This window comes from Arachis ipaensis, chromosome B08 (genome assembly GCF_000816755.2).
Source record: "Arachis ipaensis cultivar K30076 chromosome B08, Araip1.1, whole genome shotgun sequence".
Taxonomy (NCBI): Eukaryota; Viridiplantae; Streptophyta; class Magnoliopsida; order Fabales; family Fabaceae; genus Arachis; species Arachis ipaensis.
Genome location: NC_029792.2, coordinates 115,815,517 through 115,832,058, shown reverse-complemented (window position 1 = coordinate 115,832,058; position 16,542 = coordinate 115,815,517). Strand labels below are relative to the sequence as shown.

The window sequence follows — 16,542 nt, the reverse complement described above, 5'->3', positions numbered from 1 at the left end:
CAAGAGGAACTTTAACTAGTTTTCCATGGATCTTAAAACCTGATATAATGGCATCAGGAACTAGGGTTTTAGCTACTTATATTCCTCACAAAACAACAGCAACAATTGGCACAAATGTTTTCCTATCAAGTCACTATAATATTCAATAAAAATTCAAAAATAGCAATATTTAAAGCAATTTCTTCAAAAATGGCAAAAGTTCCTCCGGTTGAAGTTGGAACACCATGTCAATCAGACTATTGTCCCTTAGAATGCTAAGGCCAGCCTTCATTCTATCATCACCGCTCAAACCAGGAACATCTCTCAACAGTGCCATTAGCTTCATTCTGCGCTCAGCTCTTTCTTTCTCATGCTTAAAACAAGAAACCATATCAACTAAAACGGCTGTGTGTTCTTGATAAGCACCTTTCATATCTCTCATTGAGTCTACTACTATGTCAATCACTTCCTCATTTTTGCTCCCTCTTTTTCTTTTATTCCTTTCTATATATGAAGCACTAGGAGCAGCAGAAGAACTAGGAGCAACAGTAGCACCGGAAGCAGCAGGAACACCAGGAATTGGAGGCTCCTAAAAATTGAAAGCAACACCAGCAGGAACATCAGAAGATTATTCAATATTTATAGAAATGAAGAACAAGTAGCCTAACTGATTATACATGCTCTACACTTGCTACACTTGGCATTATCTCTGCCTTGGCCAGCAAGACTAACAACATTAACTAACTAAACAGAACCTAATAGAATATTAACTACCATAGAAGCATAAATATTTTGTAAACTATACAATTATAACACAAATATAGAATTATAAACAAAGAAAACAAGTATTATGTAAAAAAACTGTACCTTAAGATCACATCCAGGGATCTTTTCATGCAGCATTTTTTCCAAATGTTTTCCATAACCGGATTTAAACGTGCCATTGTCACACTTTCAAGAAGTAGTTGCAAGCTCTACCAAACACTCAACTAATTTTGCATCTTCGTGTGGCGTCCATTGACGCTTAGTTTGTTTTGAATTAAGTCGAGTATTCTCTTCCATTTTCTATAAAAGCTTTGATATAAAAATAAGATGGAATAATAAATCTCTGTCTAGAAACAAACAAATGTATAAAAGCATATATTTCTCCTAATGCTAGCAAGCTGAATTAATACTCATGCATGTTACTATTTTATAAATAATAACATAATTGATTTCTAATTAATCAGTAAAGTGTTACTATCTAGTATCTAATACAATTGGTATAGGAAACTACAATTTAATATCAGGAAGTTCTCAATTGAAGCATATTTTATTGCTTGTTTGGTTTTATGGTATCAATCATAAACTCCCATTTAGAGTAGGTGACATGATTCTTAAACTAATTTTGTTTTGATTAATTTCAATCAAACATTTACATCTAAACCCCTGCTTGAGAAGTGTAAAGAGGCCATAAAATGTAGCTCTATTTTAGAAAACTAGTTTCATGGTAAGTTTCAAATGCATGATACTTATTAACAAAAATCAATTGCAAGTTTTTAACATAGAATCTAATACAAAACAAGCTTTTGCTCCAGCTCATGTTCACAAAATAAATTCCAAACAAAACAATATTTTACAAAAGAAACTACAAAGATACTATATAACATGCAATATGGCCTTCATGTCAAGTTGTCAACACTAAGTTAAAAGAGGTTTTTGAGAAGAAGCCTACCTCAGAACCCTCAAATTTGATATGCTTCACTTGATTTAATTGTTTGAGAAGTAGAAAAGCATGAAGTCCTGTTTGTGTGTCCTTCTCACATTTCCACAGAGTGATATCAGCAAAAGCATTATGAGCAGACAGTGGATCTACCAGTGTAATACACTGTGATATAAAACCATAAGCACAGTATCTGAATCTTTTCAAATGTGAAGCAGAAACATAGATCGGACAGCTACTTGGCTTATAAGATGCAGATTCAGCTTCTTGTTTCATGAAAAAACTAAAGAATACCACAACCAATAACCTTTTACACATGAAATATTTAATACATATTTCAGCTTCAAATTTAGTTAAAATTGGCTTATTATTGACTCTAAATTTAACACATGAAATACATATTTCAGCTTGTACTGTTCTTCCTGAAAAACAAATAATAGCAACAGAATTTTTTAAAAATCAAAGTAACAAACAAAACTAAAGAAAATCTTGTAATACACAGCATTGACTCTAAATAAATATGTACTAAAATATGTACTAAAATACCCCTAATAACAAATATGTACTAAAATACCTCTAATAACAAATATGTTTAGTTAAAATTATTATTGACTCTAAATAAATATGTTTAACATGAAACCAATTTTCAATATGAAACTAATGGCAATGCCATGGCTAATCAAATGTTCTTGAAACATCAAAGTAACAAAGAAGTTAGGCATCAGAACAAGACAGAAAGAAACATTAACAAATTCAAAAGATCAAAATTCAGCAATTATTATATAAGATTCAAAGAAAACGGCAACAAACAGAAAGTGATCTTCAAGTTTTGTTCAAGAGCTGAAACTATACAACAGAAGCAGTTAATAAATCAGGCAGAAAACAAATCATCAAATCATCAAAATCGGTGACAACAAGCTTAAACTCTTTATTTGAGGCAAATCATCAAACACCATGTTTGCATGCAACATAATCACAGAGAGCATCTAAGAAATCAAGCAAAATAGAAAATAAATAATTAAATTAGCAGTCTATTGCAGAAAATTAGTGTAATATGATGTAGAAAGCATAAAAAAAACTCAAACCTTAATGAGAGATTCGAAGAGAATTCAAAGAGAATTCGCAGAGAGAAGCAATGCGAACATGAACTCGAAGAAGAGAAGGAGACCAGTCTTCCGTTTAGGGTAACGGTGGCGCCGGCGCAGCTCCGGTGGCGGTGGCGTTGGTGAAGTCTCACTGATTTGGGGACAAAAACAAGCTCTGCTAGGGTTTCGCCGTTTCCTTCTTCAGAGAGAAATGAAGAAGAAGCTGAAATATGTATTAAATAGCAGGGGTAATTTAGTCTTTTTGTTTCATTATATACATTCCAATGGGATTGGAATGAAAGATAACCAGGGAAGAGATGGGAATTAAATTGGTGGGAATTCAATTCCCTGGAACAAAATATACCTAGGAATGATTTTCTAGATCTTGAACCAAACATGGAAATAAATCATTCCCATATCAAAATTCCTGGGAATATAGTTGCATTCCCTCCAACCACACACCCCCTATAAGTTTTTAAGTTCATAAAAAGCATAAATCAAATAAGTTTAATCTTTATTTTTTTCCTCCTTTTGTCGTCAAGAAGAAAAACAAACAAAGAAAGGTACAAACATTAGTAGCAGCAGCGGAATGACTATGGAAGGCTAGAGGCATTTATAACTGATACAAGATTAAAATCCCTATAAATTTGGAAGGATTTTGAAAATGGTTTGTAAAAGGAATTTTAGAAAAGATTTTCAAAATAAATAGAATGATTAATGCAGAAAGTAATTTGATTAAAAACTAATTTGATGCAATAAAACAAGTTTTTGAAATAAATCAGAAATCACATAATCATTTAAATGAACTTGTTCATCATCTACTCAAAAAATCACATCTCGATCTGAGAGATAAAAATTCAAAAAATCTCGTCAATTCAAAAAAAAAAAAGATCAGCATCATCTACAGCAACTAGTTACACCTTAGTTATAGCACCTTGTTCAGCAGTTCTTTTTGGATGGATGTAAGTCAAACTTACAATACTTTCAAGAAGGTATAGGTATCAAAACTAACTTGAATCCTTAGATATTAATTCTTCTTAGTTGTCTAAGAGCATTATAATCACAAATAATATTATAAATATGATTATCAACTTTCTTTTTATAAATAAAATATTGAGGAGAAGAATGTCCAGTTTTATGATAATTGGAACAAGTGTTGCTTCTTACTGGAATTTTAGAATTAAGAGGAGGATTCTTATTTTTGATATAAGTGTCCTTTTGATTTTCATGAAGAACTAGTTCGGTCTTTTTGGTTTTGGATGAGGAGACTTCAAAATTATTTTTCAAAACAGGTCTTTTTTCCTCCACAAAATCAAAACCAAATTTTATGAAAAGTGGCCTTTGATTAGCAAAACTTTGTCCAAATTTCAATACCTTGAGCAAACTTTACTAAATCAATGTTTAAGTTTTTGATCATCTCTTGTAATTTTTCATTTTCAGCAAGAACATCATTTGATGCAGTAGCAGAATTTTTCATTGTTAAATCCTCTATCTCAGTTTTCAAAAACTCATTTTCTTGTTTCAAAATACTAAAGGATTCGATTTTGCTTAATTGTTCTTTGAGTTTGTCATTCTTCAATTTCAAGACTTTATTTTTATTTTTATATTTCCTATATTTTTCAAAAAACTTTGCAGAATTTTTAGTTAAATTATTAATAATAAATTGTAATTGATCAACTGAAAATTTAGTATAATCTACCTCATCATAAAGCGGACTAGAAAATTGTTGAAAAGCCCTAAAACTTCACTCTGTTATTCTTTTGGGGATGTGAAATTCTAAGTTATATCAACCTATGTTAAGTTTGCTTAGTAGCATATAGGATTTAATGTTAGTTTCCTTAATAGTGTATTTACATGGGAATGCCTTAAAGAATACCGAATAATTGATCTTAACTAATATTGAGCACTTGTATTAGTTTACATGGTGATAATTATGAATTGTGATGAGTATTAATGTTGTTGTTTTTTTTGTTGCTAGTATAGTCACTGATAGTTAGCAATAGTTTTGCAGTAACAATTTTGTAGTTAGTTAGTTACACTAAAACTGTCTTGGCAGCAAGTAGTTAGTAATGTGATTAAGTTAACTCTAGAAGATAGTTTATCTATGGTTAATTGTTAGTTACAACTAGTTGTAGAAAAATAGTATATAAGCTCACAAACTTACTGATGCAAGATGCGATTCATCATTCTAACACAGAACTCATTTTGCTCTTCCTAACTCACTGGTAGCACTCTCTTTGAACTCAAATCCTCACTCATCAATAGAGGATTTTACAATTTTGGTGGTAGAATATTATGTCTTTGTCATTGATTTTCTTTAATTATAGATTTTGATGTTTGAAATTCTTTGTAAACTTTTAATGGTAAATTATAGATAATTTATTGTGAAATGGTAAAATTTTGAATTTTATTAGCTTACAATTCATTGAATTTAAATATTTGAAACTATATATTAAATTTTTAATAATTTTATTTTATATTTAGTTAAACCAATTGAATCATAATTGAACTCCAGTTAGACCACTAAATCATTAAACCAATCACTTTACTAGTTCATTGATCGATTCAGTTCTCACAACCTTGTTAACAAGTCTCTTAGTATAAGATCAGCAGCTCAATTTTTAGAACCCAATATTTTTATTGGTCGTGAACTTTATCATTAGTGATTGATTGTGGAACCAACTAGTTAGTTGCCAATTTAGCAATCAATACTTTTTATAGTCTCATTTTTTTTGTCACTAAATCAGTCAATGATTTTATATATAATTAGTGGTAAACTTAGTGACAAAATATATACACAAAGTCTAACTTTTATTTTGGTTGCAAATCGGTGCTAATTTCATACTTAATGACTGAATTAACGATAAAAAAAAAACTTACACAAAATCAAACTTTCATCATAATTGTTAAATTAGTGTTTAATTTCATATTTAACAATTGAGTTAGCAACCAAATAGTATATCTTTGTTATTAGTTGCTAAATCAGCCACTAAAACTAACTTTTCTTTGGGTCATATACTCATACATAAAATTTTAATCGGTTATAAACCAGTCATTATTTCAATAGTTTCTTGTATCGATATCAGCACCATCATTAATCATTTTGTGTTAAAAATATGTTGCTCCCTTTCCTTTTTCAAAAGATAACTTTGATTTCTCGTCACAATAGCTACATGTCTACATATTGCATATAACAAATAAAAAATCAAATTCAATATTCAGTATGTAAAATGATAGCAATCTAATTAATCTTCTAGGCCTGCAGTGTATGGTATATCAGTGTAAGGAAGCCATGTATCTCCCAAGGTAAAATTAAGAACAGTGAAATTCCAAGCTTGAGTAGCATTCAACAAGTTGTAACCCTTCCATTTTACTCTGTTACTTGTACCAGCACCAGGACCATAGTTATTAAATTCACCATAGAAGAGTGTGTCTAACCCAACGGTCCCATTCCACTCTAACCATCCAGAAGGGCTAATCAAGTCACCAATATATGACTGCATATAAACCGTCCTCGAGTACTCTTTCCACGGCCTACCTAAGTAATTCGGCGTGGATTCCACGTCGGCCGCCAAGTCAGGGGCGGCCTGGATGGTGCAATTTTGGATTGAGATTCCGGTGTTTTGGTTTGGATCCGTCCGGCCTTGCGCCGTGACGGAGTTTTTCTGGTTAGTCATTGGCTTTCTTGCGTAGATGTTGCAGCTCTGGAAAACTACGGCTGCGTTACCAAAGATGAAGTCTACCGTTCCATAGATGTCACATTCTCTGTAAAATTGTCTGAGAGAGTGAACGTAGAGTGTGTCTTGATATCCTTCAAAACTGCATCGGTAGAATGTGGAGAGATCAGCGTTGCTTCTAAGTGCTACTGCTTGGTGCTTCTCAGGGCCAGCTGTGTTTCTGAATGTAATATCTACTGCCATGAATCTATCTCCAGAAACAGCTGCATTAGGACATATATAAGGACTCAGAAATCTTTGGTGCACGTATATTTGTAACTTTTGTTAGCAAATCTATTTAATGAAAGAGTAAAGCTAGATGAACAGTAAACTTTATTGTTTTTAGTTAGCAGATAATAGTCATAAGTATGTTGTTGTATTGTTAGACTAAAAGTATTAGATTGATAGCTAAAAGTATTGATTAATATAAGATAATATTATTGCCTTTTAACTTTTTTCATAATTTAAAATTTCACTTCTATTTATAGTTTTAAAATCTAACACATCCATTTAACATCCATTTAAGTAAGAACTTTTTTTGAATTTACTTAAATTTTTGTATAGATCTTCTTTTCGCTTTTTATTTATTTTATGATTTTTTTTAAGCGATACTAAAAATTAAATTTTAGATTTTTCGATCATAAAATTCTAATATCATGTTATGAAATTATTTCTCTAAAAAATTTAAACTGATAAATAGAAACACTTAAATAGTTATATTTCTAACAACAGTTTACACACACTAAATGAAATTTGAGAAAAGAAAAAAGAGAAATAATTAATTTACTTACCAAAAGTTGAAGAATTGAAAGTTGTCCAACCATCTATGACACTATGATTCCCTGTGATGACAGTCTTATTGATACCATCTCCAACAAGCAAAATGTTAGTCTTTTGTTTGGGGATAGTGACATATTCCTCGTAGCACCCTTCTGTGACATAGATAAGGAAATAGCCATCTTCTGATCTTGAATTGTTCGGAGCAAAAGCAATGGCGTCTCCAATGGAAGTGAAGTTCCCTGTCCCATCAATGCTCACAATCACATAGCTGTTCAGTAGAATTCCTTTGCTGTTGTTATTGCTTTCCTCAAGAATCCTTTCGCTTTTCCTTGTACAATTGAATGATGATTCTTTGCAACTATTATTAGTTGTTGTGTGAAGAAACTGCACCAAAGTATAATGCTTCTAATGTTAGACTGAGAGTAAAAAATAAAATATTTAAAATTATTTTATATAACATATATAACATTCGTAATTACATATTTATATACATGNCTAAAATATATAGATAATTATAATTTTTAACCTTTTTATTTGGAAAGAATAATATAAACTTTATATTTGTTTATCTTAACATATTTAAACAATAATGTCATAGAAATACGCAACGTAAATATCAAAGTAATTACTACGTACATAAGTTTAAGATTTATATAATGGCATCTTGTTTCTTGTATGTTTATTATGAGAAGATGCTAGCTGGAGAGTATTTTGGGAGTTGCATGCATGTGCATGTGGTGATGCCAATACCATAATTAACAACTTAATTAACAAGTACCCTCCAAGTGACCAATTATAAACTTGTCAGATTATCTCACACGGTTTACAAAGTCAAAACAAACCTGGTTGACCCGAATCCAAGGTATTCTAGGATCTGGTTGAATTTCTTTTTTTATTTATTACTACACACACTTGCTACTCTATTATTAGAAGCTGAAATAGCCGGTCAAAGGCTTTTTTATTATAGGTAAACAATAAGTTAATATTTTTTACAATAATAATTTAAATCTATAATATTTTTGTCATTCACTACTTTATTAGTTGATTGTTATCAAAGAAAAATTGGATCCAACTAACAAAAGTGATTTTTTATTCATATAAAAGTTGCAATTTTCTTGTCAAAAAAATCTTTTAAAAGATAAATTTATCATATTTATCTCTTCTTTTCCTTATTTGTTTGACTAATTATTAACCGAAAAAATTTAATTTTCTATTTTCTATGTTCAAAAATATATATTTTGAATAATTAAAACAGTACATGTTTATCATTAATTTATTTTTTTAGATAAATAATTAATGACAGTAACGTGAATACGCTTTTCATGCAAAATTATAAAAAAATAATATTTTGAGAGAGGTAAAGAGATTAGCTAAATACACAGTCTTATATCCAAAATAAAAAAAATTTAGTTTTAACACTTTTTTTAATCAATATTAACAAATGTTCTAGGTTAGTATTTTTTTTATATTATTAGAATTTAGAATTTACATTTAAAATTTGAGTTTTAAGATTTAATCAATATCATATTTTTTGTCTAAAGAAAGTTTAGGGCAACATTTTTATTAAAATTTGATCCGCACTTAATCATAAAATAAAGTAATTTTACACCATTAAATATCATCTTATACCATTAAAAATACTAATAATAACTAATTAATGACTACACATCACAAATTTTATATACCCCTATCTCTCCTCTTTTATATATTCTATGTAAAAGTATTTTTATTAATGAAATATTAATAAAATTTTGTTAATTACCTAATATTCTTCCGTTCAAATATGTTAGAGAGGGAGAGATGGAGACAGTTACCTTAATGAGCTTCTTCAGAGGCTGTCTAACTTTGTAGTCATTAGTAGGGAGACCATGCTTTCTTGTCTTATGCTTCTTCCTATTCTTGTTCAGAGCCTCCGTAACCAACCCAAGCGACACACTATACAGTTGCTTCACATCGTTCAGAGGCACCGCGAGCGCGTCTGCGATGTTACTCTTCGCCGCCACCAACCCATCATAGCAAGTGTAGTGGTTAGTAGCCACCGCACTGAGATACGTTTCGATGTCCTCTACCAATTCCTCATTTCTATTGCTGTCTAATGAGGTCGCAGATTTGAGGTTGTCGGAGACGGTTTGGAGGTAGTCTACGTTGAGTTGGTTGAGGTCGCGGCAGTCGTCGAGAGCCGAGATCTCGGCTTGGTTGAGGTAAGAAGACGACTTGTGGTGGAGGAAGTCATCGAACGCTTTTGCGAGCTTCTTGACTTTTTTGAGGCTTTGTTTGATGGAGAATTTCCCTAAGTTGTATGGATCGGATGGTGACGAGCGAATGGATTTTAGAATGGAGCGGCAGAGTTTTGGGTACAGTGTAGACTGGCAGGCTTCTTTGGAGGAAGGAGAAGGAGGAGGAGAAACTGGAGAAGGAGAGGGAGGAGCTGAAGAGGTAGAAGGTGGTAGTGGAGACGGAGGAGGGGAGTGTTTTGAAGGCGGAGAAGGAGGGGTAAGCATTGGAGCTGGAGAAGGCGAGGGATGAGAGGAAGGGGAAGGTGGAGGAGGAGGAGCATATTTTCGAGGAAAATAAGGAGGAGGTGGAGAAGAAGTTGGAGGTGGAGGAGGGAAATATTTTAGAGCCGAAGCAGGTGGAGGCAGTGAAGGAGGAGGAGGAGGTGGAGCATCTTTTCGAGTCGAAGAAGAAGGTGGAGGTGGAGGAGGAAAATGTTTTTGAGCCGAAGCAGGCGGAGGCAATGAAGTAGGAGGAGGAGGAGGAGGAGGAGGAGGGGCGTTTTTTGATGGAGATTGTTGTTGGGCTTGTAGTAATGGTACAATGAGGAATAAAAGGAAGAGAACAAAGGAGAAGGAGGGTGATGATGGCATTGATGGGATTTTCATTATTGTATTACGGTGTGTTATTGAGAATGAATAATTTAGCTTGCAAGCTTTGAGAGTTGAGTTAGTGAATATGATGTGTGAAGAGAGTTTGTGTGTTTGTGTTTAGGGTTGGAATGATGATGGGGATTTATAGGCACATAGTCACGTTGTTAACAAGAAGCATGCATATGCGATGTTGATTATTGCCATGTCTTGTGGGTGAGAGCACACACAACCTTAATTAGAATAATGTTTGATGTAGAATGGAATGAGGAGTGAAAACGAAGAATAATTGAATAAACTTGAAAAGCTATTTATTAAATGAGAAAATATAGGGACAATACGAAAACCAAACAACGTAAATAACAAACTAAAAATTAAAGCGTGTTGCTAGGTAGATAATGTGGAGTGCGAATAACGTGAATAACAAGCTGTATTTTGGATTTACTATAACAAAAAAAATATTTTATCTCATTTATTTATTATAATTTTAGTCTCTTATCTTTCACTTTTTTATGTGGAGTGCGAATAACGTGAATAACGAGCTGTATTTTGGATTTACTATAACAAAAAAAAATATTCTATCTCATTTATTTATTACAATTTTAGTTTCTTATCTTTTACTTTTTTCTCCTTTTATCGCAGTTATTTTATTTCTTTTTTTTTTTGTTGTTGTGCTATTACTAATGCATCTCACCACCGTCTGAAGAAGCAACATGCCACACTGCCATTGCACCTTCTTTTTCCATGCGTCGCGCTGCTCCTGTATTCTTTGCAACCGATGCTATCGATGCACCTTCTTCTTCCTTGCGTCGCACCCCTGCTCTCAACGCCGCCGTTGCATCTTCTTCTTCCATCTGTCTCGTCGTCCCTATTCTTCCTACAAGCGACGCTGCTGCATGCGCCTTCTTCTCTCCTCCATGATGTCGCACTGTTGCCAAGCCAGAAGCCTTGTTTCGCTGCTGCTCCAACGCTGCACTTCGGCCCTTATTTCCATGCAACTGTGTCGTGTCTTCACCACTTTCATCGCATGCCGCTTTGCTTTGTTCACCCAAATGGTATGACCCAAATAAACATCCACATCTTAGTGAAAAGAACCATCTGCATACATAGTAAAATAAACATTCTGCGGAACATGTGCATGCAGAATCAAGCAAATCAAGTAAAATATCAATGGTATACCCAAATAAACATCTACTTTAGAATGAAAAGAACTATCCGCATACATAATAAAATAAACATCCAACTTAGTTGATAACAAACAAGTAACAAGACAATAGCTGTGAGGGGCACCGGGTCACGATACAGTAGTAGCAGCAATAGCACAGGATTGCAAGAGAGTGGTTATGGCAAAAATAAAAAAAGTTTAAAATTTTGATTAAACTTAATTAAATAAAAAATTTGACTTTTTAAAATTAAAATTAACTTTCATTTTTTAACCTATTGTTTACGTTGTTCAGAAAAAAGTGTTATTTTCTTATACTTTCTCAAAATCAATGAATTTTGAATTAATTATTAAAATAAAATCATATTCTCAAATAACTAATGTAATCAATTTTTGAATTTGAATAATTAAGATTAGGCAACATAACCTCCTCTCAACACTTCGTAACACCACGTCTCCATTCCATCTCAACTCTCCTACCCCTCTTCCGCTCACACCGCTGTTGAGCCCGATGGTCCTCCCCCTCCGTCGCTCAGCCCGACGCGCCTCTTCCTCCGTCGCGTAACCTGACGCGCCTCCCCAGCCACCTCCGCAGTGCGCCGTCACTAATTGTTGAAGCTATCTTACGTTCTTTCCTCATAACGTCGACATTGCAGGAGGAGGCAAGCGACGTGATCACGTTGAATCCTCGTTATTCTGCTGCCGCTGTCTCCGTTCAACCTTGCGCCATTGTTGCCTCCTCGCGCCGCAGCTGCGATTGTCACGCCACTCTTCCCTTGCAGAGTTGCTGCGGAGTCGCACCACCTGCCGCCGTTGCTGTCTCGCGATCTTGAGGGGTGCCACAGCTGTTGTCTCACACTCCTCTCCCGTGTTACTGCGTCATGCCGTGTGTCTTCCCTCGCATCGCCATCCTCCCTCCGCTGCCGTTCTTCTTCTTCTTCCGCCGCTGTGATTTGTTTTTTTTTTCGATGTGTTTTGTATGTTTCTTTTGCTCTTAGTTGGATATTTCGTTTTATTGTAAATGAATTTTTTTAGTATAAGATTGTCGATGTTTTTTTGTTCCTAGGTGGATGTTTCTTTTTATTGGCGGTGGCGGCGTGATACGAAAGGCGCGCGGCGGTGAAATGGATGCAGTGAAAATAGGGTTTATGGTATGTGAAGGTGAAGATAGATAATGAAGAAGGTGAAAGGTGAAAGTCAAATTAAAAATAAAGATGGTTAATTACATTGGAATGTTTTTTTTTATGTTTAGTCGGTCTGGAGTGCAACCCGTTATTTACGTTGTTCGCACCCGTATTGTCTACCTAGCGGAATTGTAAATAAATATATAAATGCTAGGTTTGTTTTTTAGAAATATTGTATCACTACTAGAAAAATAACTTTTAACAATTATTTATTTTGCTTTTAATAGCAATAAAAATAGTTGTTGATATATTTATCAGTAATTAGACATTAATCATCTTATACTTTGTTGCTAAAATTTTTTTTACGATAATTATACAATTGCTCTTCAAGACCTTTTTAATAGTCACAGAAAGTATATAAGGATGCGATTGAAAGGGAGTAAATTAGTTATATGTGGTAGTCGATTAGTCATACTAAATTTACTAATCAAGGTTGACGTCTAGCAACAGTCATTGATGACCCAATAGTATGAAGTAATAATATTTTTACTAAAAACTCAATAAGAACAAAAATATAGCTCCTTCTATCTTTTCAGTTCTTGTCTAAGTTTTAGAGTACGGTTTGATGGTCAAACTCTAACTTATTACCATTATTATAATGAATTGTGAATGACTTAAGAAATACATCGCTTTATTCATTCAAACCCCTTGGCCAAGGTATTGTTTAATTCATTCATTATAATCGTAGAGCTCAAACTCATTACCATAGTTGATAGATTTCATATTGACTAATCATTAATTCTACAAGTATTTAAATCATACCCAATATCCATTCAACTAGCACTGTAGGGTATTTACTGTCCGAAATTAAAGTATAACAAATACATTATTAATTACTATGATAGTCATAGGTTAAAGAAAATTCTAATATTAGTCATACTAATTTTATTGCTGAATACCGTCGAGTTTACTGCTGGAATTATCGTCGAAATAAATCCGATGGTATAAATCTCGTCGGTAATTGTTTACCGGCAGATTTTTTCGTCCAACGCTAATTACTGTCAGAAAATTTCTGTTGATAACTTTTACCGTCGAATTTTTTTCGGTAAATCCGATGATAATATATTATTAATTAATAATTAAATTACAAAATTAAAAAAGAAACTCAATCAAAACAGAATTAAAAAAAACTCTAATAATGTTTGTTTGTATGATATATCAATAAAAAAAATTTTGCCTTATTGTTGTAGGATTCTTCCTCCTCATTGTGCCTTCGAGTCTGTGTTTAAACAATCTAGACAACTATATCATTTAAAACTTGTTAAGAGGTAGTTTCATAATTCACTAATAATTTAATTCATTGTAATATGTCTAATACTAATAATTGACCAAAACAACATAATACACAAGTAAACATACAATTCGAAATCTAAAATATTATAGAGGCATATCACGGAACACTTAGTGTACATGAATTTAAACAAGAATAATTAGCACAATTTAAACAAATCAAATGTCTGAATTTTTCAATTTTAAGCACAATAGTCTAAAATCAATTAAGAATTATCATCCAAATCATCAAACACTACCGAACTCAAGAATTAGAATAACATGTTCAAAATTTACTAACTAAAGCTAATTCTAATTTGAAAATCCTAATTCAAACTAAGCTAACCTAAAAATTTAAGTCCAATTAAATTTAAACGGAATCCAAACAACAAAATTAAAATTAACCTAAAGACTTCATTGGCTGCAAGAGAAAAAAGAAAATAGAACCTGGTGCAAATTGACAAAATGAGTTGCAGGGGAAGAGGAGGATGCTATTTGAACCTAGAAATCGAGTATCTAGCAATTGCGATGGGCAGACAGATTGAATGTAGTGATGCAACAGAGACGGTCAAAAGTGCGCCGGCGATGCTAACGGTGGCGCCAGAGGTAGTGAACAATGTAGCACGACACAAATGAAGGACCGTGACGCAAACATTAAGCATAAATGTAGGGTTAGGGTTTAGAAAATGCCAACAATGTCAAAAAAATAGAAGAAGGAAGGGAAGATGACATACCTGGATGAAGGAGAAAGGGTAGCATCGTAGTTGACAGAGGCAAGCGGCGGCGGCAGCGAAAAACAGAGGCAACAACTCGCAGGGGAGAAACAAGCTCTTCCATGGCAGAAATAAGCTCCAGGTGGACACTCCTCGACGGCGACGATGGCTGGAGTAGTGCACTACAAGAATTTGACAAATTAGCGACGAATTTTTGCGAGAAATATTTTTTGTCACTAATCTGCCACTAACTTGCGAGGAATTAGTGACGCACTAACGACAAAATTAATGAGCGGTCACAAAATATCCGAACTTGATAAAAGCGAGTGATTAGCGAGAGATTCACGAGTAAGTTAGTTTCTCGTAGATTGACTTTTGTAGCTAAAAAAGAGCGGAGAAAATTTTCTCGCTAATTTGTCACAAATTAATTAGTGACTGACAATGTTCTAGCAAATCAATCACTTAAGGGTTCAATCGAATAAAAGTAAAGTAGCGAGGGATATTATTGTCACTATTCCGTCGCAAGTGTTTGATATACAATCAGCGAGAAACAATTCACACACTAGTTCATCGCTAAATAAACTTTATGTGAAAAGGCTAATTAGTGAGAAACAATGTTACTAGCTAATCCGTCACAAAGACTTGAAATGCATTTTGTGATGGAAAAATTCCTAGCTAATTTGTCACTAAAGTTTTTATTTTTAGCGAGCAACTAGTTTCTCGCTAATTTGTTGCATAATATTGTAAAAATTCAAAATTAGGGTAGCGACAGAAAACAGTCGTCACTAACTCATCGCAACGGATAAATCATTCAGCTAGGGAAGTGTTCCTTGCTAATTAGTCGCTAAAGTGGAAATACGGATATTGAGTGCCTAGTACCTAAGTAGCGAAAAATTTGTGATCGTTTAACAACTGACACCCTTCGTTCGCTGATTTCAAGTCGCTAATTAGCGGGCGAAATACATTTGTCGCTAAGTTATCGCAATTTTAATTTAGCGAGCGATTTGGCAACTGCAATCTTGTCACAAAGCAAAAGCTATATCCTACCTATTTTGTAGCAAATTACTCGCTAATCTCGTTGGAAATTCGTCACATAGTTTTAACAACTCCAAAGCTAACCGAGAAAAGTTTAGAAGTAACTGGTCGCAATTAAGTCACTAATCAAAAGCTTATTTAGTGAGGAATTAGCGACTGATTAACAACTGTTAGACTTTTCTTGCTTATTTTATGTTGCTACTAATTTGTGAGAAAAAATGTTAGTCCTTATTCTGTCCTTATTTCATGTTAATATTAATCGCTAACCTTTATATAAATCCATAGAAAATTCATGGAATTGCTAAGCACGCTAATGTAATTTGTCATAATTTTGTCACTAATCTAAAGTTATTTTAAATGAGAGAATAATTAAAGTCCCAAAGTTGTGACTAATAATTAGCTAGCTAATTTTTAATAACTAATAATTTACAGTATTCTAGCAAGATGTTAATTCTAAAAAATGTTACAAACAACTAAAATCAAAAGATTTTTCTTAAAAAAGATTTTTTTTTCCTGTTAGATCACAAATTAGTTATTATTTTTAATGGAAAGTTTGCTGTTAATTTGAATTGAAGTTTTAAATTAATATATTTTAAAGACAAGTTTAAAAATAGGAGCATAATATTGATATTTTCAATCACAAAATATACTAGAGAATATATAATAGATAAGATAATTAAATTGTTATATATAAGGATTTATTTGTATATGATTATTATTAATTAGAATCATTTTAGAATTCATTCAATAAAGATTAATTTGAGCTAGCTCTTGAATTAATTAGGATCGTCAAAATGAGTCAAATCTGTCGGACTAACTCGTTTACTTGACTTAAATAGATGGATATTTGACTCTAAAATCAAACTCATAAAAATACAAGTCTAAACGACTTAGCCATAGTTATCAGAACCGAACCGGTCGGCTAGTTCAACCAAAAAATCAGTGAACCGATATCCTATCCGGTTTGGTTCATTATTAAGATTGGGCTTGCAATTAACTCGGTCAATGACGGTCAAACCCTTGAAAACCGGGTGATTTTGTCGCGAATCGAAG

At 33.0% G+C, this 16,542-nt stretch overlaps 1 protein-coding gene across 1 annotated transcript; it reads right to left on the bottom strand.

Moving 5' to 3' along the window:
- On the bottom strand, positions 5,786-10,398 carry LOC107611462 (probable pectinesterase/pectinesterase inhibitor 25). Its single transcript, XM_016313382.2, has 3 exons — positions 9,077-10,398; positions 7,274-7,646; positions 5,786-6,706 (listed from the first exon to the last, which is right to left on the bottom strand). The coding sequence occupies exons 1-3, from the start codon at positions 10,142-10,144 to the stop codon at positions 6,012-6,014; spliced, it is 2,136 nt and encodes a 711-aa protein (XP_016168868.1). The 5' UTR covers positions 10,145-10,398; the 3' UTR covers positions 5,786-6,011.

What these genes read in the sequence shown, in the direction of transcription:
- LOC107611462 (XM_016313382.2), bottom strand. Translation starts at nt 10,144, where the DNA reads ATGAAAATCCCATCAATGCCATCATCACCCTCCTTCTCCTTTGTTCTC. An exon ending in CTCTGAAGAAGCTCATTAAG is followed by an intron (nt 7,647 to 9,076) that starts GTAACTGTCTCC and finishes ACTTTGGTGCAG; the next exon opens with TTTCTTCACACAACAACTAA. An exon ending in TTTCAATTCTTCAACTTTTG is followed by an intron (nt 6,707 to 7,273) that starts GTAAGTAAATTA and finishes GTCCTAATGCAG; the next exon opens with CTGTTTCTGGAGATAGATTC.